Source organism: Doryrhamphus excisus, chromosome 20 (assembly GCF_030265055.1).
Source record: "Doryrhamphus excisus isolate RoL2022-K1 chromosome 20, RoL_Dexc_1.0, whole genome shotgun sequence".
NCBI lineage: Eukaryota > Metazoa > Chordata > Actinopteri > Syngnathiformes > Syngnathidae > Doryrhamphus > Doryrhamphus excisus.
The window spans coordinates 2,096,828-2,118,160 of record NC_080485.1 but is presented as its reverse complement, the minus strand read 5'-3'; the positions used below and the strand labels follow the sequence as shown (position 1 = coordinate 2,118,160).

At 39.3% G+C, this 21,333-nt stretch overlaps 1 protein-coding gene across 1 annotated transcript in view; it reads right to left on the bottom strand.

The window, feature by feature from the left end:
• wdr27 (WD repeat domain 27) overlaps positions 1-21,333 on the bottom strand; it is a 50,674-nt gene that overhangs the window by 28,476 nt on the left and 865 nt on the right. Inside the window, exons 2-21 of the mRNA XM_058058315.1 lie at positions 21,062-21,203; positions 20,868-20,992; positions 20,663-20,776; positions 20,520-20,571; positions 20,367-20,437; positions 20,182-20,269; positions 19,997-20,099; positions 19,429-19,520; positions 18,815-18,879; positions 17,854-17,966; positions 17,629-17,702; positions 15,043-15,112; positions 14,172-14,240; positions 13,536-13,639; positions 13,335-13,424; positions 12,032-12,153; positions 8,857-8,990; positions 8,141-8,238; positions 6,861-6,982; positions 1,565-1,662 (exon numbers count right to left, since the gene is read on the bottom strand). Of these exons, the coding sequence (XP_057914298.1) occupies positions 1,565-1,662; positions 6,861-6,982; positions 8,141-8,238; positions 8,857-8,990; positions 12,032-12,153; positions 13,335-13,424; positions 13,536-13,639; positions 14,172-14,240; positions 15,043-15,112; positions 17,629-17,702; positions 17,854-17,966; positions 18,815-18,879; positions 19,429-19,520; positions 19,997-20,099; positions 20,182-20,269; positions 20,367-20,437; positions 20,520-20,571; positions 20,663-20,776; positions 20,868-20,992; positions 21,062-21,203 (1,946 nt within the window). The remainder of the gene's footprint in view (positions 1-1,564; positions 1,663-6,860; positions 6,983-8,140; positions 8,239-8,856; positions 8,991-12,031; positions 12,154-13,334; positions 13,425-13,535; positions 13,640-14,171; positions 14,241-15,042; positions 15,113-17,628; positions 17,703-17,853; positions 17,967-18,814; positions 18,880-19,428; positions 19,521-19,996; positions 20,100-20,181; positions 20,270-20,366; positions 20,438-20,519; positions 20,572-20,662; positions 20,777-20,867; positions 20,993-21,061; positions 21,204-21,333) is intronic.

Sequence of the window (21,333 nt, the reverse complement as noted above, 5' to 3'; positions counted from 1 at the left end):
CATTTCAATGTTTGGTGAGATCAGATGGTACAACATCAACAGCTATGTTTCATAGAAGAAAGTAAGACCATAATGCAAAGAGAACTCAGGGGGTTTTGTGCTAAACTGCTATGTGGTCTTAAGAAAACAGCGTATGACTGAGGCAAATTGGAGGAGAAAAGGTTCCATTTGTTAGGGACGATCGGACTCCGGAACAATTGAAAAGTGCCGTGTGGTCACATTTGACCCTGTTCCAGAGTGATGGTGGACAAATCGGGACATAAAGAGCCGCAGTGCCCAGAGGATAAGACTGTGGGACAATTTGATGTACTTTGGTTGGTCAGCTGACTACTATCAACATTTGAGTATATTTCCAAATGTTCCTTTTGGAGGTTTTCTCCTTGTAGTTTGATACAATGCTAAATGCTAAATGGGATGTGAACTGAAAATAGGAGATACGCACAACATATACAGCATCCTTCACTATCCACGTGATGACATTTACAGTCAAGCATACTAACGTCATTTCCTGGGGCTTCATGAGCGTTGTTGACACTGATGAATTCCACACTCAAAAGGATTAACGCAGTGGCAGATGACAATGGTACTTACACTAAATAATGACACTGTGCTTTCAGTTATTTGAATCTACACATAGCTATACAAACTGTAGGTCTGTAGGTCTTTCATCTCTGTCCATGGCATGGATGCTTCATCATTTGGAACGTAAAAAGAAGAACTATAAAATGTTTAAAAAAAGCGGCTCCATGTGCTTAATCTCTGTGGGATTTATCTTCTGAGAGAAGCATGGTGACAATTCCCAAAACCAGAAGTTTGAAAGCAGGCCCAAATATTTATTCGATAGTATTAAGGTTTTAAGTAAATTTGGGATGAGGATTTAAACAAAGAGGCTGTTTCAGACTTGAAGGAATGAATTAGTCAGGAATTCCTTCAACTGGGCCAAAGACAATATTTTGAACAATCCCCTTTGTATTAATCTACACATAAAAGATACATACAGCGCTTTGACACGACATCTAATCAAATAAGGAAACTTTAAAAGAGAGGATATTTATTTTATATTTGGAGAGAAGTAAACACATAAAAATGTTTGCTTGTTTCATATGGTTAACTTTTACAGCTTTGAACTTGTTTAACAAAAACATTTCAGCCAATAAACGCCCCGATGGGAGTTAAAATGTCATGTTTGACTGTGCAGCAAATAATGTTTTATTGCTAAGTCATCATCGTAAATGTTGCCTGATGCTTGCTAAGGCTGTGCCACTCACTACATGGTAAAGTGTGTACATGATCTTCTTATTTTAAGCCATTTGTCTTTCTGTCGTACCCATCCATGATCCTCTGATTTTTGCTCGGCCCGAATAAAATGACTTTCATAACTGACTAGGATTACAAATTTCCCCACTGAGGGACGAATAAAGGCATATCTTAATCTTAACTGTATAACCATACTCTGTATACTTATTTTTAATGTAACACAAGTACTTGAAAATGCATGTCATACTGTGTGTACTTCATTAAATACCGTCAACTATTCAATAGCAAAGAAAAGTTTTGCACAAACCGAAGTGTGCGAAGGTCCCACATCTTCACGCCATCCGTGACTGCGCTGGTGAGGAAGAGGTTGTATGATTCCGGTGCTTGTGTGCTGAACATTGAGCCCTGTCAAATACACACAAATAAATACCAGGATAAGAACGACTGGAATAGTTTGCGATGAAGCTTCTTAGCATATACAGTGTTGGGAAATGCTTTTCCAAGATAGCCCGTATAAGCAAGCGACATCCAAACACTTCATTCCACTTCGCACAACAGAGTGCAGTGAAGTGAAATGAAAGCCAATGGTAGTGAAGCAGGAATGTGAGATGCTTTCTTTTCAAAAAAATACTTTTCCACCCTCCATCTCCACCACAGCAAGATAGCACTCACTTCTAAATGTGGAGTTTCCACAGCACACGCATTGCACCTACGTATATGTCATATGACTTCTTTGCTAGCTTCTCAGATGATGCATAAACGTGTGTGTGAAATGGAGGGGGAGCGAAAGCGGCAACGTGTTTTTTGTTTGGATTTCCATCAAGAGTGTGAGAACGGGAGTCTGAGACGGCATTTCCAGTCGAATTTTCCGAGAAGTCCTCAGCTCTTCTCTGATGAGTTCCAGGTGAATTTTTACAGGGGAGGTGATGGAAATGTTGCTTCGTAAGCTGCAGTTCCACACAGTCAACAAACTTGGACGCTCGAAAGCAAGTCTACGGAAGAAGGACATTGTATGTGCACTTCCAGGCTGGGGCTTTCCCTGCTATTGATTAGTGAACAAAATATGGGCAATGATTTTTGAATGACTGGGCTGATAAGTGTATTTTACAGTAAACCTCGGATATATCGGATTCAATTGTTCCCACTGGTTTTGTCCGATATAAGCGAAATCCGTTATATGCGTATACCGGAAAATGTCCGTTTTACGCATATATCGGATTTATATCCGGTATATGCGTGAATCGGATTTTATCCGTTATAAAAAGGCACTTCCTTGACTATGTTTCCAATGTACCTGGACTGGGCAATGAAAAGAGACGTAAGGTAATGAGAATTTAACTTTATTGGACTCTCGTTATTTCCGATAATGAGGTTAAGATCTCATTCACTGCTGTGCTAGTATTATTGACGTCACTCACTTTTATATTTGTCCTAAATCTGGAGCCAGGAGAAAGACAATAGCCAGTGACATCAACAAGATTAGCATAACGATGCGGCCATCCGATATATGCCAGGGAAATTTCATGGAAATGCATTGGAACGGGACTGGAGATTTTGTCCGAAATAGGCGAAATCCGTTATAAAAAATCCGATATATGCAATGAATTTTTATTGGAAATGCATTACAGAAAAATCGGTTCTTTTTTATCTGTCCGTTGTGAGCGAATTTCCGATATATCCGAGTCCGATATATCCGAGGTTTACTGTATTAATTTGCAAAGAATTCAAAATGTTTTTGTTATTTACTGAATTTAAATACATACATTCCACATTCGTCATGTTCGATTATGTTTTAAAAATGCCTATGTTTATTTCTTTCTCTTTTCAATAAAGATATTTTAAAATATAGGCCACACAGCTAGGAGACGTTGGTTCGATTCCCCGCTCGGGTATGTCTGTGTGGAGTTTGTATGTTCTCCCTGTGCATGCGTGGGTATTCCGGTTTCCTCCCACATTCCAAAAACATGCTAGGTTAATTAGCCACTCCAAATTGTCCATAGGTATGAATGTGAGTGTGAATGGTTGTTTGTCTATATGTGCCCTGGGATTGGCTGGCCACCAGTCCATGGTGTACCCCGCCTTTGGCCCGAAGACAGCTGGGATAGGCTCCAGCATGACCGCGCCCTCGTGGGGTAAGCGGTACAAAAAATGGATGATGTATATTTTAGAGCTGTAATTATAATACAATGATACCTGTGAAACACTGATATTTTCATATCATTCTGTCAGAAGTCCATACCGCCAATGACTAGTGTCCACGCCAATTTTGACCAATCACATGCAACTTCAACAGTAAAAAAAATGACAGCTTGTTCACTTCAAAGAGTAATTTCGTTCCCAACCAACACATCATTAACACTTCATGCTCCTCTGGTATTAACGAGCGAGTGCTTCAAAGACCGCTGGGCATGCGTTGACGTAATAGCTCAGCTGAAACAACATGGCTCATACAATGGATGGTGTGACAGTAAAGAGGCATGGGCGTGAAGTCAGCTGTGTGCATCACACTTGGATGGGTACATGCATGGCCCGAGCAGCAGTTTATCCAACTAATCCAACGTACGAGCACGCACAGGTCAACATGCAAAAGTCAGGAAAGTCAAAAGCGTGAGGGTCACTGGGTACACAACAGATCCACACTAATCTGAAATATTCTGACCCCCCCATATCTCACAGACCTCCTCCATCCACGCAATCCTCAGACTCCAAACTAATGGCACTCCCCTGTAAGACCAAGCTCCGAACCTGGGGAGACAGAGCCTTCTCCATCGCTGCCCCCACCCTCTGGAACTCTTTGCCCCATTCACTCCGTGCTTGCCCTGACCTTCCCAGTTTCAAAAAACAACTAAAAACCCACCTCTTTAAATCTGGTTTTAATGTTTAACTTTTTATACCTGACTGCTGTGCCCCGCCCCTCCCCGCTTTTACTCATGTTTTAACTGTGTATTAACCAATCAATGTTGTATTTTTATATATCTTTTACTCTGTTTACTTGTTTTTATTCAACACAATTTTTCTGTAAAGTGTTTTTGAGTATTTTGAAAAGCGCTATACAAATAAAATGTATTATTATTATTATTATTATAAAAGGATCAGTATGAATACCCCCACCCAGAAGAGAAAACCTACTGCAATATGTAAAAAGCTTCCTCCATTGTATGCAAATCATCAAAATAAATGGCCAATTGTAACTCATCGCTGACATTTATACTTTTCATGATGAGTGACGCAGAATTCTTCTTCTAATGGCTGTGGATGTGGGCCCACGCTGTCAACTTGTTAGACAACAGCAAATTAGGCCCACACTGGTCCAAGACAGTGATGTGGGAGTGAGGCTGCAAACCCAAATTGCATCATGGAACAGCATCGGTCCAAGGCCATCATCTTGCGTATAATCTCCCCCTGCCATCTCGAATGGCGCTTCTAACGCCAAAGCACCACAGGTTCCAATACGCAGCCAGATGGATGATAATGACCGTGAGTTTTAAGCCACCGGCTTCATTCACACCACAAGCTAACACGTTTACTCGCTCACAGCTAATGTGCTCCTTATGCAACCCTCATAACGCTCACTATGAAGTCTTATGCAACAGTAACATCTGCCACATAGCCCATCCTTCACTACGAAGATGACGCTTATGCTAAAAACTCATTTTCCTCTGTGTGGATCTGAGCCAGATACTGGTTAGTTTGGCCTCTTTCCGATCGCAAAGTTTACATACACTTAAAGTAAAACTACTACTAAATATTGTGATTGACCATATGGAGATAAATCCTGTTTGTGAGTTTAAATGAACTTCGTGGTTCAAACAGTGGAAAGAGCGGAACATAAATTTAGGAAAGGAGATTAAATGTGTCATAATAGGAGCGTGTACTTGTGTATCAATGTGAGAAGCTGGGTCTTCTATTGTAACTTTAGGTCCATGAATAATGAATAATTATAATGAATAATTGTTGTGAGTGTGAATGGTTGTTTGTCTATATGTGCCCTGTGATTGGCTGGCGACCAGTCTAGGGTGTACCCCGCCTTACGCCCGAAGACAGCTGGGATAGGCTCCAGCACCCCCCGCGACCCTCGTGAGGAAAAGCGGTAGAAAATGAATGAATGTTTTCTATGCATCTTGGCCTCGCATCCGCACGCAAACAAAATTTAAACTTAAAAAATTGAACTTTTGGAACACTCTGGCTTCAGCGTATGCGTATTGCGACAGATGATGTAACAATTATGGGTGTTTAATGTTACAATTTAATGTGTGCATTTTCAGTTTAATGTTTTTCTTGACATGTTTTCTCTTCTTTCTTATTTTCTTGACAAATGTGAAATGGAACTACTGACAAGTGACGCTGCTTAGCTAGCAATCCACATGTGTCTTCTCCTGTGAATCGCCATGTTTGTTACGGTACGTCTACGGATATGACATGGGATGACATTCAAATTAAAATTGCCTTAACAGGACCTCCTTTACTTCGGCATGTGACTGCACATTCATAGAAATATAGTAATATAGTACATAGAAATATCATGGTCTGAATTTGCATTGTTACAAATAGCAATGATATTTTAAATTATTAGTCTTGAACAGGGGTGGGCAAACTACAGCCCGGGGGCCACATCCGGCCCGCCAAGTGTTTGAATACGGCCCGTCCGTTCTTTCCAAAGTATTTCATTTAAACTCAACATACGAACTGGCATCATGGCCTGAGCCAACCTTTTGATGGTTGTATCAATTTTGTTATTTGATGTGGTCTGTTGTTTACAAAGTGCTCCTGAAAAAAGGGACACAATAATAATAATAATAATAATAATAATAATAATAATAATAATAATAATAATAATAATAATAATAATAATAATAATAATAATAATAATAATAATAATAATAATAATAATAATAATAATAATAATAATAATAATAATAAAATTAAAATTATTTAAATATAAAATATTTAAATATAAAATATTTAAATATAAAATATTTAAATATAAAATATTTAAATATAAATATAAAATAATAAATAATAATAGCAGATTGCGTGACACTTTTACAGATACAATAATACCAGGTGGACTGTTACGTGTAAAATATATAGTCTGCCCCCCCCCCCCCCCCTGTTTTGTTAAATCAATGCGGCCCGCGAGTCAAAAAGTTTGCCCACCCCTGGTCTTGAACCACTTTTGCTAACAAAATGAACAGTTTTTGAAATTAAACTGATATATGTAGATGGGTCATTACAGTAATACAAATTTTCTATATAATTTCTATATTCTAATATATATATATATAATTTAATATTATATATATAATTTCACATTTGAAAATACTATAAGAATACCACTTTCACATAATTGGCAACTTTATTTTAGAATGTAAGATTAATGTCTATATCAACAAACATTAACCGTAGAATCAAATTGCATCAAATCGTTTTGAACCTTTCAGTTTTTAAAATATAGCACTTTGATGAATTGTATCATAACCTGTGTATCCAGATTCAAATCAAATGGTCTACCAAAGAGATTTACGTCCCTGGTGTGCAGGAGCCTTAACTCTTACTATGGACAACATAAGACATGCATGACTGGAACATTTGGACATGCTCACCTTGTTCTGTGTTATGCAGTGCACGGCTCGACTGTGAGCGTCAGGCAGTTCTGCAGCCACTCTACCTGCGTTCATGTCAAATACTTGAATGGACCGATCAGAGGCACACGCCAGAACAATGTCTGAGCAAAGAAAGTTATGGAATTTATTTAGTGCAAACTAGAAGCAAGACAAGCGTGAAATGAAGTTGAAATTTAGGGGAATCTTTTTTTTAAAGATAGTTGAGATCTGTATCATGCTTTGCTTATGCATGTCGGGGAGATCATCTAGACCAGGGGTGCTCATTAAGTCGATCGCGAGCTACCGGTCGATCGCGGAGGTGGTACTGGTCGATCGCTGGTCGATCGCGGCGTGACATTAAAAAAATATCATCCCAGCATCAATGCCGTCACTTGATTGACATACAGGGCAGCCATTCAGATGACAACTGAATGTTGCCCTTCGGGCGACCAATCAAATCAAACAACGTCTCTAAGTGCAGCAGAACTTACGATGTCAGCCTATCATCCATCCCCGTTACTTGATTGACATACAGGACAACCAATCAGATGACAACTAAATTTTGACCTTTAGGTCACCGCTCATGCGTAAACAACGATGCAAAGTGCTAAGCTAGTCGGCGAATTGCGAGATTTTAAACCCTCGCTAAAGTTTATGGTCACTAAAATGAGTGAAGGAGCTGGACCAAGTAAAAAGGCAAAAACTGGACCAAGTAAAAAGGCAAAAAACATATCACTTCCATACGGATATGGAATATTATACGGATATTATGATACGGATATTATCCATGACTGATAAACATTTGGAAGTGTGCTTGAGGCTGGCTATCAGCAGCTACTGTCCGGACTATGCATCCCTGGCTGGTTCAATTCAGTGCAAGTCATCAAAGTAAACTCAGGTAATTACAAAAAATGTTAATAGTTAATTATGTGTGTTTTGCAATATTGGCTCATTTGGTTATGTAAGGTACATCAACATACATTGTACGTACAAATAATCCTCAATACATTTGAAAATAAATAGATGTTTTGCATTTTTGTAGTGGGTAGATCATTTTGACTCGGTCATTTTAAAAGTAGCTCGCATGCTGAAAAAGTGTGAGCACCCCTGATCTAGACAGGTAAAAGTATGGCGGTGGTCCATAAGGAATTATAATGTAGGCATTCACCAGTAAAACCAGAAAACAAGCTTTGGTGGGTGAGCAGATTGATTTGTTAACTAAAACATTTAATTCTGCAATGAAGTCTGCACAAAACAACAATAGGCAGTAAAAAGGATACGGGAGAAGAAATCATTGATAGCAGACAAGTCTGTGATATCTGCTCCAGAGGACGTTGAAAAGCGTTTTGCCAATTTGACAAAACTCCGATGCTCGTATCTGAAAAGAAACAAGTTGAAGCAGATATTGAATCAATTACGGTACTTTTTTCCAAAATGAATACAGGTCAATGTCTGGTTCCTGCAAAATATAACTTGAAAAGTTTAAATATAGGTAAAAGTAGGTTTTACATGGCATTACCGTAATCCCTCGCCTCTTCACGCTTTGAATTTTCTGGCTTAATTTTGTAACGTTTTTTCAAAACTGTATGAATAAATCTTGCTATTTCCTGGTTCAGTATGGCCTATGAGTATTATCAGTACTATAATAGTAATATTAGTACTATTAGTCAAGAAATATGTATATTTAATCAAATGTTACATATTTTTTGCAGTTTCAAGTATAAAAATTGCACTAAAATACAAATACTGTGGTGCTTTGGTTATGTCATGAATCCGTTCCAGAAGGTCCAACTCAAACCAAAATGGACTCTAACCAAAGCAAATTATCCCATAGAAAATAATATAAATCCAATTCATCCGTTGCAGACACCCAAAAATGTTAACACAAAACAGATATTATAAACAATATTTATAGTTTTACATGCAGAAAGTGATGCAAAAATAAGCACTTTAGACAAAGCCAACATGGGCAGTAGATCATAAGACATGTTGTTACCTTTTGATATCATCGTGTGTTACGTCCACATGGTACAAATACAAGTGCAGTGAATCTCCGGATGCCATGAGCAAAAACTTGTCCAGGTAATAAAACTGGGCACCTTTGATAGGTTTCGAGAACATTTGTTTTCTCTGAAAGAAAAAAACAAATAGCAGACAAAGCCATTATCTCAGAATATTCATTCATTTTCTACCGCTTATCCTCACGAGGGTCGCAGGGGTGCTGGAGCCTATCCCAGCTGTCTTGGGGCGAGAGGCGGGGTACACCCTGGACTGGTCGTCAGCCAATCACAGGGCACATATAGACAAACAACCATTCACACTCACATTCATACCTATGGACAATTTGGAGTGGCTAATTAACCTAGCATGTTTTTGGAATGTGGGAGGAAACCGGAGTACCCGGAGAAAACCCACGCATGCACGGGGAGAACATGCAAACTCCACACAGAGATGGCTTAGCTCAAAATGTACTCATCAATAAAAAGAACAGCCAAAAACAACACTTTGAATAAAGCCTGTGCTAAACCAGTAAAAAGTTGTGGCACTTTATAGACAGAACATATACAATAAATCTGAAATGTTTGCTTAATTTAAAAACATCTGCATTGACTCTCTCGATTTTAACATAATAACCATGAGAGCTTCTGAGAAAAGCAAATGACAGCAAAACACTGGGCATCCATTTTTACTGCCATTTATCTGTTGTGTCATCAATCTTTGACATCATGGCAACTGTGGAAGAAAGTATTTTCCACAAAGATCTGTTTGCGTCTATAGCAGTGGTGCTCAATTATGATCTGTCGTGTCCCAGAATTTTATTCACACCCCCTCTTGATTTGAAATACTATTGCGAAACGGATCATGTTTACTTATTTATGCGTCCTGTGTGACTTTCTGGCAGTAGCATCCTTCAAGGATGAACATGGTTCCTCCCATATTATGATTCACACTAAAATAATAATACACTTCTTGTTGGAATATCCATATATATATACATATATATATATTTTTTTCCAAGTTCTGTGACCATTTTTTGTGGAGTTATATGCACAAATGGTCCTATCTCGTTTTGTTTAAAAATCCTTTTAAAAAAATCCTGGATCCTGATTACGATCCGCATCACACCCAAAATTTAATCAGTTGTTCCATATCCCATTTCCGACCATTCCTGAGAAAGAGGAAGCAAGAGGATTTTCAAATCGGCGTGAGCCGGTGTAGTGTATGCTGGTGCCTCGACACAGAAGCCTTATCCGGGTTTCACAGAAACAACTCAAAACTGAAACCAAACAAAAGCATACTTAGACAGCCAGGGGTGCCGCCGCCAGGAATCCTGGGCCTCTGAAACAAAAAATCACAACGTGCCTCCAGGGGAGCTGTTCTGACCACATTTTTATTTTGGGAGCAGCGACAAGAGTATTTGAGGGTCCAAATCCGTGCCCAAAGTATGAAAAACTCAAACATGTTGGCAGGTCTGCAGTAACGTTCCAAGTCTCCCCTGCCCTCCAGTGACAGCTGAATGTGCTCCCCTGGGGGTCCAACCCACTATTTGGGAAGCTCTGATCTCTAGTTACGCTTTCTTTAACTTCAGAAGAGTATTCAGGGCCAAAGTCTCTCTGAAATAAAATCATGGTTCACCTCCAACTTTCTGAAACTTAACAGCAATAAAATTAGCTTACTTTCATCTGCGCTCCATTAATCGTCTACGCCCCTCCCTCACCCCCCACACCACCGCCATCCTCGTCCATAGCCTTGTCACTTCCCGTATTGACTACTGTAACGCTCTCCTCTTCGGCCTCCCTCAAAAATCCCTCCATAAACTTCAACTGGTTCAGAACTCTGCTGCCCGGATCATCACCAGGACCCCCTCATTCCACCACATCACCCCCATCCTGCAGCAACTCCACTGGCTCCCCGTGACACAAAGAATTAACTACAAAATCCTTCTGTACACCTACAAGTCCATCCATAACCTTGCCCCCCCTTACCTCTCTGACCTCATCCACATTCTTAAGCCATCCCGTTCCCTCAGATCTTCCGCGTCCCTCCAACTCACTGTACCCTCTGCACGCCTTAGAACTATGGGGAGCAGAGCTTTCAGCCGCTCTGCTCCCCAACTCTGGAACTCATTGCCACCAGACCTCCGTAACTCTGCCACCCTTCCCATTTTCAAATCTAAACTCAAAACTGTTTAAACTTGCCTATTCCCTCTAACAGCTTCACATGGACCCCCTCTCCCGATTTATTGTATGCTCTTATTTATTGTTTGTTGTCTTTTATCTTGTATTTTATATTGGTGTTCTTATCTTCTGTACAGCGACCTTGGGTGTCCTGAAAGGCGCTTTTAAATAAAATGTATTATTATTATTATTATAAAGCAGAGGTAGGGAACCTATGGCTCGGGAGCCTGGTAGGGCTCTTTTGATGACTGTATCTGGCTCTCAAGCATTTACCACAATAAAAATGTATGTTTGCTAACATTTTAAAGTAAACATCACAGAAATCACTGTTAAAAATATTAAAAATCAACAATTTTCTTATGCATTTTAATCCGTCCATCTATTTTCTACTGCAATATGGCCGACCATATCTATCTTTACTGATGATATTTTCCAGGTCAAACACCAAAACTCGATTATTACTGGGTAATGCGGTATTCTACCTCGGTCATTGAGATGTCAACATGTAAATGTAAACTTTCCTCCTTTAGTCAAATAGTCACCTAGCTAAAGCTGCAGAACCAAGCCTTCTGACGAAGATGGCCAAAAGAATGAAATATGTGTACGGAGTATGGTGCTAAACTATGCAGCAGCAGAAGTTGTATTAATGGCAACAAGTATTTGATTTATTATTGGACACTGCGCTGCTCACGAAAGTGTGCTGGCCACACCCCATTGGCGTGGGGTAGTGTGCCTGGTCTACGTAATTAGAGCCCGTTATATCTAAAACTGTTGGTCTTACATAAAAATGCACACATTTTATTGCATTCAATGTTTAAAAAAATGTATATGGCTCTCACAGATAAACATTTTAAAATATCTGGTCTTCATGGCTCTTGTAGCCAAAAAGGTTCCCGACCCCTGTTATAAAGTGTGCCAGCATCAGGTGAGTAGTCACTTCAGAGCAATGGCAGATGAACAAGTGTGAATGATTGATGAAAATAAGACATTTACCATAACGACAGCAGGCTCTGGGATGTCATGAGTCCAGAGTCGCAAAGTCTGGTCGTGCGATGCACTTAACCAACAGTGTCTGTTGAGGCTCCAGCTCACGCTGCTCACTGGCTTGTCGTGTCCTGCACATAAAGAGAGCCTTTCATAATCACCTGGAAATACAGAGTGTGGTTGCAACATTTACTTTTATGAAACATGTGCAGAGTGAGGGCCAAGGCATCCTTGCGGCTCCTTGTGTCTCTGCTGCCCCCTTTTGGTGTGTTTGGTATAAGATGACGTTTGAACAACAACACCAACTTTATCTACAGTTTTCCAAGCTATATTTGAAAATCAGTGAGGTGTTTCATCTGAAACCAAAGTTCCACGTTGAAGTATGCAATTCAGAGTAATTTTTCCTTTAAAAAAAACAAACAAAAAAAACAATCCAAGCAACATTAATCTAATTTTAAAAGATTACAACTTAGAAATGCGCTTTAAACTGTGTGGAATGTGTGACTTCTTTGTGACTCAACAGAGGTACCTGTTTTTTTTTTACTAATTCATTCCAAAAGGTTCCTCGAAAACCAAAACTCATGAAAACTGAGGCATTTTTTTGCAAAAGAAATCATGTAAATCCAAATAATCTGTTCCAGACACCCACAAATATATTTTATATAGAATAATTATAGTTTTACATGCACAAAGCAATGTGAAATAATTATAAATGATGAATGGTTGGACCTTGTTGATGCCAACTTCCCATATACCTGGCAACTTCCCTGGCAAGCTCGAATTGGGTAGTGTCATGGTTGTGGTTGTGGTAACTTATATGCTTAGAGTTTACATTGAATGCTTCATTATACAATTCATAATTCCAAATGACCGAAAAAGAGTCGTAAGAAGCAGAACTAAGGAGTATGAAGAGGCAGAGCTTCATCTTCTTTATCAAAGTGTTGGCACTTGCAATTTTCTGGGCCCCATGCCCAGTTATTTATCAGTCGGCATCAATTTTAAAAAAAAGGTCAGCAATGTATAGGGTGCTTTGCTTGGTCACTCAATTTCACGTAACGATACCGTACAGAGAAAACACTTTACAAAATGTGGGATATTGTGCAAAAAGTGAGAGTGAACAGCAAAACCGGGGCATTCAAAAACCGGGGCAGTGTACGAAACTGAAGCAAATTTTGTTTTTTCATCAAAAACTGAATCGTGTGAAAACTGAGATTTGTCTGTAAACAACACTGTTACCTAACATGCGATCTTTTGTAAAGCAGCACATTGCAATGGTAGGACACGGGTAGGTGATGAGTACATGCTCATGTACCTGTATACACAGCCGGATTGCCGGTAAGGGAAGACTTGTACAACAACACTGAGTTGTCGCCGAGACCGCACAGGATTTGCTTTCCATCACCTGAGAGATGTACAAGACACAAAATCAAAGAAATTGTTCATTATTTATCACAGACTTGAAATGAAGAGCATATAAAAAGTAATTATGCTGGTCAGTATTGCATAATGTTACCTGAATACTGGAGGCAATACATTGGCTTGTTCGTAATACTCAGATTGGCACGAAGAACTGTCGGTGCAGCGGTGTCTTCTGGGTAATCTTTGAGGAGTAAACCCCTAATGGAAAATGAAAGTTTATTAAAAATCACAAAAAAATCAACCACTTTTTTCTTTGTTAAAGGGGACCTATTATGCTTTTTCCACTTTTCAGACCTATAAATGTAGTTTGAATGTTGTATTCTCGTGTTAAACTTTGCCAAAGTTTCCGATAATGACGTTTGCGCATTTGGAAGTGAGCCCTGAAAGAAGTTTGGGATGGCTCAAAACGCTCAATTTCAGAAAGCATGGTAAAACTGCCACTTTGTGACGTCACAGAGTAGTGGACATCCTTATATGGGCGTGGCTGTAAGACAGATAAGCTCTCTCGGGCTGTGGGTGGAATACATTAAAACAGGCCGCTTTAGCGGGAAGCACGAAATCCAAAGAAACACAGCTGGATAGGTGCAGATTTTGGAAGATCTAGAAAGCTTTCTGTGCTGGTTATCGTGTGCGGCTCCTCTATTAGCGTCCACAACTCAATACACAGGGCCGAAAAATGAGGTATAGGTCCCCTTTAAGATTTCTACACATTATATAATAAAGCTCTTACTTTTTCTTCTTGGTCTTCATAGAGGACTGATTTTTTTGTGCACTTGTTTTGCATGAAAACATTTGCTTCCTGTAAAAAAAAAAAAAAAAGAAATACATTAAGTACACAGTTGGATTATAATATTGTGTATTTCTTTATCACAACACATCCTTGTTAGCATCCTATGAGCCCGCTAAGACAAGGAAACAACCAAAAGCCCGTCTATATCATCAGCAGACTCTATAGTTCATTGCTAACCAACAGTTACACAAAAAGTCTTATTTTCTTATTGATCATAGCTGCAAAAAACCCACAATGGCGCCAAAAAAAGTTGCAAACTAAGTATCAACATTTTGATAGGTGAGAAACACTATTGAATTCCTAGCAAAACACAAAGGTGGTGTCCATGTGGATCGTGCTGCCACATTGCCATCTTTGTAAACGATGACATCTTCAGTCAAGTTGTTGTGTCAGTTTGACTCGGACATTCTGGAACAGATTAATGACGCTAACCAAGGTTCTACTGTATTTCTAAAATACAACTTTCCTCGTACGTTTTAACTTGCTGTCATTGTCGTCTTATGGTTGTGTAATAGATTCTGTTCCTACTGTGCTGCTGTAAAGTAGTAGCAAAATGCTGGATGCCACTACAAACAAGCTAAGTAGTACAATGTGGATTTGCATGCACCCAATTTCCTGTGCATGTTGGCCGCACAGTCAGGAGATCGGGAAGATCTGGATTTGACTCTCCTTTGGGGATCTCTGTGTGGAGTTTGCATGTTCTCCCCGTGCGTGCATTGGTTTTCACCGGGTACTCCGGTTTCCTCCCACATTCCAAAATGCATGTATGACTGGAAATTGTCTATTGGTATGAATGTGAGCGTGTGTCTACCTTGGGGAGCTTGTGTATCCAGATGATTTGACATTTGAGTGGAAAACAAGTGGCTGTTCCTTTATTCCACCTGTGGAAAATTGATGAAGATTAAGATTTTGTTACAGTTGAAGTCCTCGTAAGCACAGAAAAAACATTTTGTTTTCTGTTCTAATTTGGCTTGATTACTATATTTATTTACAACCTCATCCTCTCCTGAGCAAATATTGAGTCGTTTGTCATTTCCTATGCCACTACACCTCCACAAACTTACTGATTTTGTGTGAAAATGTAATTACCCTTTTGTAGGAAATCATTAAGACAGAAGTGCTGAGTTGACAGTAGCAGGGTTTCATAAATTCACCAGTTTATACACAAGAAACCACTCATCCAGAAAGCATTAATTACTTCAACCACAAATTGAAGGGTGGGGCTTTTGCTCCTTGTTAGCTGTCAGTCTGTTTCCATATTACAATCAGCTCATTATTCCCAAAGTCATTAAACATACTCAGCTTTCCACATGCCAAATTCAAGCATACAAAAAAACATCACTTCATCCCCATACAGTATTTCAGGGGCTTTGGAGATAATAAATCCAATGGGGAACCATAGGATTCTTTTAATAAAATACTCCATAAATAAAAGGCGTGCATGCACGTGCTCTTGCTTTATCAGCTCGGATTCCGCATCCTCCTTCCTGACTATGCCGATGCCTGTTGCGATTGATCAGGGGACCACGGCCTCTCACCCCATCACCCCCTCTCCCCTCTCTCACACTGCTCAAACTAGAGCCCCCCCCTCCCCAGGTCACGTTCTAATAGTTTTAGTTTTACATTTTGTGAAGTAGGATCCCTTAGTTATAAATCAAATATTTTCATAGTAAAACTCATACATAGAAAACCTCTTTATGACTTTTCGAAGACCTCTGCACATAAAATAACATTTCTATAACATATATATAAAACATTTCTATATATATATATATATGTATATGGTCGAGTGGTTAGAGCGCAGACCTCACAGCTAGGAGTTCAATTCCGCCCTCAGCCCTCCGGTCTCCTCCCACATTCCAAAAACATGCTAGGTTAATTAGCCACTCCAAATTGTCCATAGGTATGAATGTGAGTGTGAATGGTTGTTTGTCTATATGTGCCCTGGGATTGGCTGGCCACCAGTCCAGGGTGTACCCCGCCTCTCGCCCAAAGACAGCTGGGATAGGCTCCAGCACCCCCGCGACCCTCGTGAGGGAAAAGCAGTAGAAAGTGAATGAATGAATGAATAAATATATATATCTATATATATATATATATATAGAGAGAGAGAGAGAGAGAGAGATTGATCGTTATGGAACATCATCAACCACAAAAGAGCATGATTTATTAATAGATTTTCTAAAAAAGACTGAAGAAGCGACATCCAAGCCGTGCCAAGGACAATCTGGGATTTTTAAGACAAGATAATGATTGATTTAACATTAAGATTTGTGGACATGTGGAATTGTGAACCAACATGTGGAATTACAATGACTCATTGTAAATTGTATGCATGTTCGAAGTGAATTAAACCATAACCATCTCTGTATACTATTTTTTTCTCCAAATTACATCAATAAAGTCCAAGAAAAATCTGTGATTGGCTGGCGACCAATCCAGGGTGTACGCCCGAAGACAGCTGGGATAGGCTCCAGCACCCCCCGCGACCCTTGTGAGAATAAGCGGTAGAAAATGAATGAACGAATGAAAGTCCAAGAAAAATACCAGAAAATAGTCAATTCTACAAAAAAAGGATAAATTACTGCATGTAGTCTATAATGTACAATGTTCCTGCAGGGAAAATATTTAAGTGAAATAAGAAATGAATGACAACCACAGACTAAAAGTAATGAGTCAACCTTATCATGGCTTGGAGGGGCCTTCCTGTTTACGATGACAGAGTGCCTTGTCACGTCCTTCTGCATGCAGCTCTTTTAGGCGAGCCACTGCAGACTTATTCCAGATTTACAATGGAAGAATGTTTTCTTTTCCAAAAGCCTGAGAGGTTTATGGTTTAGGATTCTGCTGATATACTTACTAAGACTGACACAAGTCCGTAAATGCTTGTAGCATTCGGTGTGACATAGCAGTCGTGCAGCATATCTCCTGCACGGTCTGGCAACAACAGCTCCGCTGCATGCAGCTGTGAGGAGTCAGGATAATATTGCCCTTCCCGCTACTACTTCTCGGTGGAAATTCTATGCAACTTTATAGCCAAACAGATTTTGTATAGACCAACAATTAAATGAATTGGTTTGCTCTAGCTGGAGTGTTCTCCATGCAGAATATCTTTTGAATAAATAGAAATCAACAATGGTTAAACATGCCTCTGTTAGCTGACAAAGATACATATGTCCAGTAAATGCACGTTCATACATTTGGCCATATTAGCGCCAATACATCACGTGTGCATCCTGGTCCGCCATTAACCACTAAAGTTGGCATGACAGTGATCCAAGTCTCCTTATTACAAGCCAATGTACCATCAAAACCATTTTCAAAATACCAATTACTACATATTGTTGCTTTACCAACAGGAAGTCATTGTGTAACCATGATAAGCAGACACGTTGACCTTTTTTCTTTGCATGATTGGGCTCCTTCTTCTTCAGCTCAGCATTTAGGGGAGAATCCAACAGTGGGGGTGAACTGGAAACAAGGGAGGGAAAGGAGTTACTGGAATTGAAGGCTTACAAACTTTTCCATCACTTGATTATTAGTCCCTCTGAATCATGACGTTGTTGACTCATTGGAAAGCTTGCCCAGTGCAATTTTCAATTTCAAAATGGCAGATGTATACCTTGAAAATACAGAAAAGCCTTGATTTCCAGCACACGCGGTCCCTGCATCGCCCGGACGGAACTCCAACAGGCTCACACACGGTGTAAACAAAGAGCTCACTAAAAACAAAACCTGGCAAAAATACATGAATGAGTCAATACAAAACAATTGTGAGGCTAATGCAGACCGTGATTATTGTAGAATGGGAAATGTGTTAATAGCGGTGTTAACTTTTATAGTACTAAAACACATGATTTCTTCCCTGGAGGACTAATAAAATGAAAAACCCCAATCACATGTATACACGTATAATCCAGCAGTAAACTGTGAGTACTTAATATTGTAATTGCAGTGTGGTGGAAATGTCAGTGTTTAGGGGGCTATTAAGAAATTCAAACACTTGACAGAAAGCTAAATCCCTTATTCAGTTAACTAACAAACCTGGTTTTATGGGGTAAGTTGTAAAGTAATTTTCACACAATTAAAGTTTATAGTATTTAGTACTTACTGGCATGGGAGAATTCGGAAACTGCATCAGGCAACATTAACAGGGAAAAATTAGCACAATGCTAAGCGGGTAAAAATGTGATTTTTGTGGAAAAATATTGAATAAATATTTGATAATAATCTCTCTCTGCTGAAAATATATTTGTGCCAAAGACCATTCTAGTTTGGATAGCATTTTAAAAAATGAATATGGTTATTGTATTGCAATTACATAATAACCCAGTGGATTCAAAGAGTCTTGGCTGAGAATTTTAAGTGATCATGTGCTGGTTTGAATTTGGGCTCCTTCATCCATCATATCATATTATATTTCATCAGTAGGTCTCTATACAATCCCACTTAAAGGACTCTTCTACATGAGACAAGCTATGCATCAAATAATCAAAAGGGGATTGACCTCGCTTATACAAGAACATGCAAAATGTATTATGTAAAAATGAAGCAATGTATTTGCTTCTTTGAGGTATACTCACAGAATTGTTACACTGCTCAGAGAAGACCCAAGATCCAGCCATCGTGACACTCAAACTGAGGTAGTCTAGAATCAGTTAAAATATAAAACAATGTTGTAAACAACTATCACATTTGTTTAATCATTAATGTAACCTTTATAATAATTGTCATATAGCAACATCTACGAATACTACTACCACATTGGTCACTGGCATCTTGTCCTGATGTCACATTGTTACTTTTTTTACATTTCTACTTGGGCATCTCTGTGGAGTCTGCATGTTCTCCGGTGCTCCGGTTTCCAAAAAAAAAATTCCAAAAACATGCTAGCTTAATTGGCCACTCCAAATAGTCCATAGGTATGAATGTGAGTGTGAATGGTTGTTTGTCTATATGTGCCCTGTGATTGGCTGGCGACCGGCCCAGGGTGTACCCCGCCCAAAGTGGGTGGGATAGGCTCCAGCATACCCCTGTGGCCCTAATAGGATAAGCGACATAGAAAATACATGGTGGCCATTTTATGCTTCACTATCATATACTCATAAATTATGACTGATTTAAGAGTGAATTCTAAAAAAAAAAACCTATTCTCAGGGAAAAAATGGAATTGGGAATATACAGGGATCCACCGTACCTTTGAAATACAGAACTGTGAGCATTTCTGATGTAGCCAGATCGACCACATACAGGCCGTCAGTGCTTCCAATGCATAACCAGCTCTTGTTCCTACAGTGGCAGACAAAACGTGTACAGTTTGCAGACCAGGAAAACAGAAAAGGAACTGCATGGAATCAGTGATTGAGGTTGGAATAGCATAAAGAATATGAAATACTGGGGAGTCATTGCTGTCATGTAGAGCCTATGTATCTATCTGTATATGTGAAGACTTGATACAATTACAATAAAGCCCTGTTTCTTCAAATAAAATAAACTCCCACATTTAGCCCTAGTTTTATGAATGTGCTTTTACTGCCATCTAGCGTCTTTGTAAGTTATATTTTGTTACTGTTTGTGGTTGACAAGTATGGTTTAATTGGTACATACTGTATGTATACAGTATAGCAAGAAACCTAGACCTGACAGAAGAACAATTTGATTTCCCCCCACCAATCGATAAATGGATAGGCAGGTAGGTCGGTAGACAAATACTACAGTATATTAATCCCACAGAGAAATTCTAGATGTGCTGCTTTTTCACTTACTTTTTCTCTGTACCATTGAAGTCATTGCATGAGCCAAAAGGAGCCATTTTCAGAACAGGTTTGGAAATATCCACCTTGGCTTCAGATGACTGTTCAACCATTCCTAAAGAAAATAATAAAGTAATCTTATCAACTCAATGACTTGATGTACTCTGCTCCTGTCCAATGGTTGCTTATGATGTCACCTGCTTGATGTCTTTGTTCACTTTTGTGAAGATCCAATTTGGTCACGAGCTGACAAGTAAAGTCTTCGCGGAGAGAAAAGCACCAAACCTATAGCGAGAGACAAAAATGTTCTTTCAGGGCTGCGAAATGACTCGTCATCGTGATAATCATTTTGCAGCTGTCACAGGCTGTGTGTAATAATAACCTGCCCGTCTGTGGAGCCGGTGACAATTTGCCTGTTGTCCTGCAGGAACAGCACACTGAGCAGAGGAGAAGCTAGGAAATGAAATAGTGTGTATTAAATACCTATTAAAAAACCTTGAAATGCAAACATCTATATTAGCCCAAAATATCCTACCTGATAGCACATACGATTGGTAAAACACAGTTTCAGTGTTTAAATCCCACACCTCGGGGGGAAAAAGCGGATTGTTATTATGTCCCAACCACATTGAACATAGTACATCAAAACATACAGAATAAATAGCATTAACTAAATACCTTGAATGTTCTGTCCTCTGATGTGGTTATAAGAATGTCCTTATTCCATGGACAGAACTCTGCTGATGTTACAGGTCCCAGGTGACCAGTCAATGCTGAAATAATGTCCTCTTTCTGGTGTGAAAAACAACCAGAATGCCTTAACATCAAACTTGAATAAATATGAATAATAATGAATAATATGCACTTGCTGTTCTCAAAGTACCCGTGAGCTGAGAACATATGCAGTAGGTCCTGAGCATGCAGCCACTCTCTCATCTGAGAAACAGAAGGAAAGATGGACCACTTCTCCAAGAGAGGTCCCAATGACTGTTCCAGCTGCAACTTTATCTGTAACCACATTCAATTAGCAACATGCAAACTAAAAATCGCAATAATTCATCATGTCTTTTTCTGTACCTTGGCTGACATTTCTCTGACACACGTGCAAATTCCAAACAATAACATAATCAGCAGATGCAGAACAGAAGTGGACAGGAAAGCTTATTTTCCCAAAAGTCATGGCGGTGATTTCACCATGATGGCCGGAGAGCAGTAAGGCCTGTGGAGACACAAGTCCTAACAGTTACCTCTATAGAGTTTTCTTACATGTGGGCTATTAAAAAATGTGTACAACTTGCTGATTACAGTGATTAATATAAAATCGTATCATATAATCATTCAGAAAACGC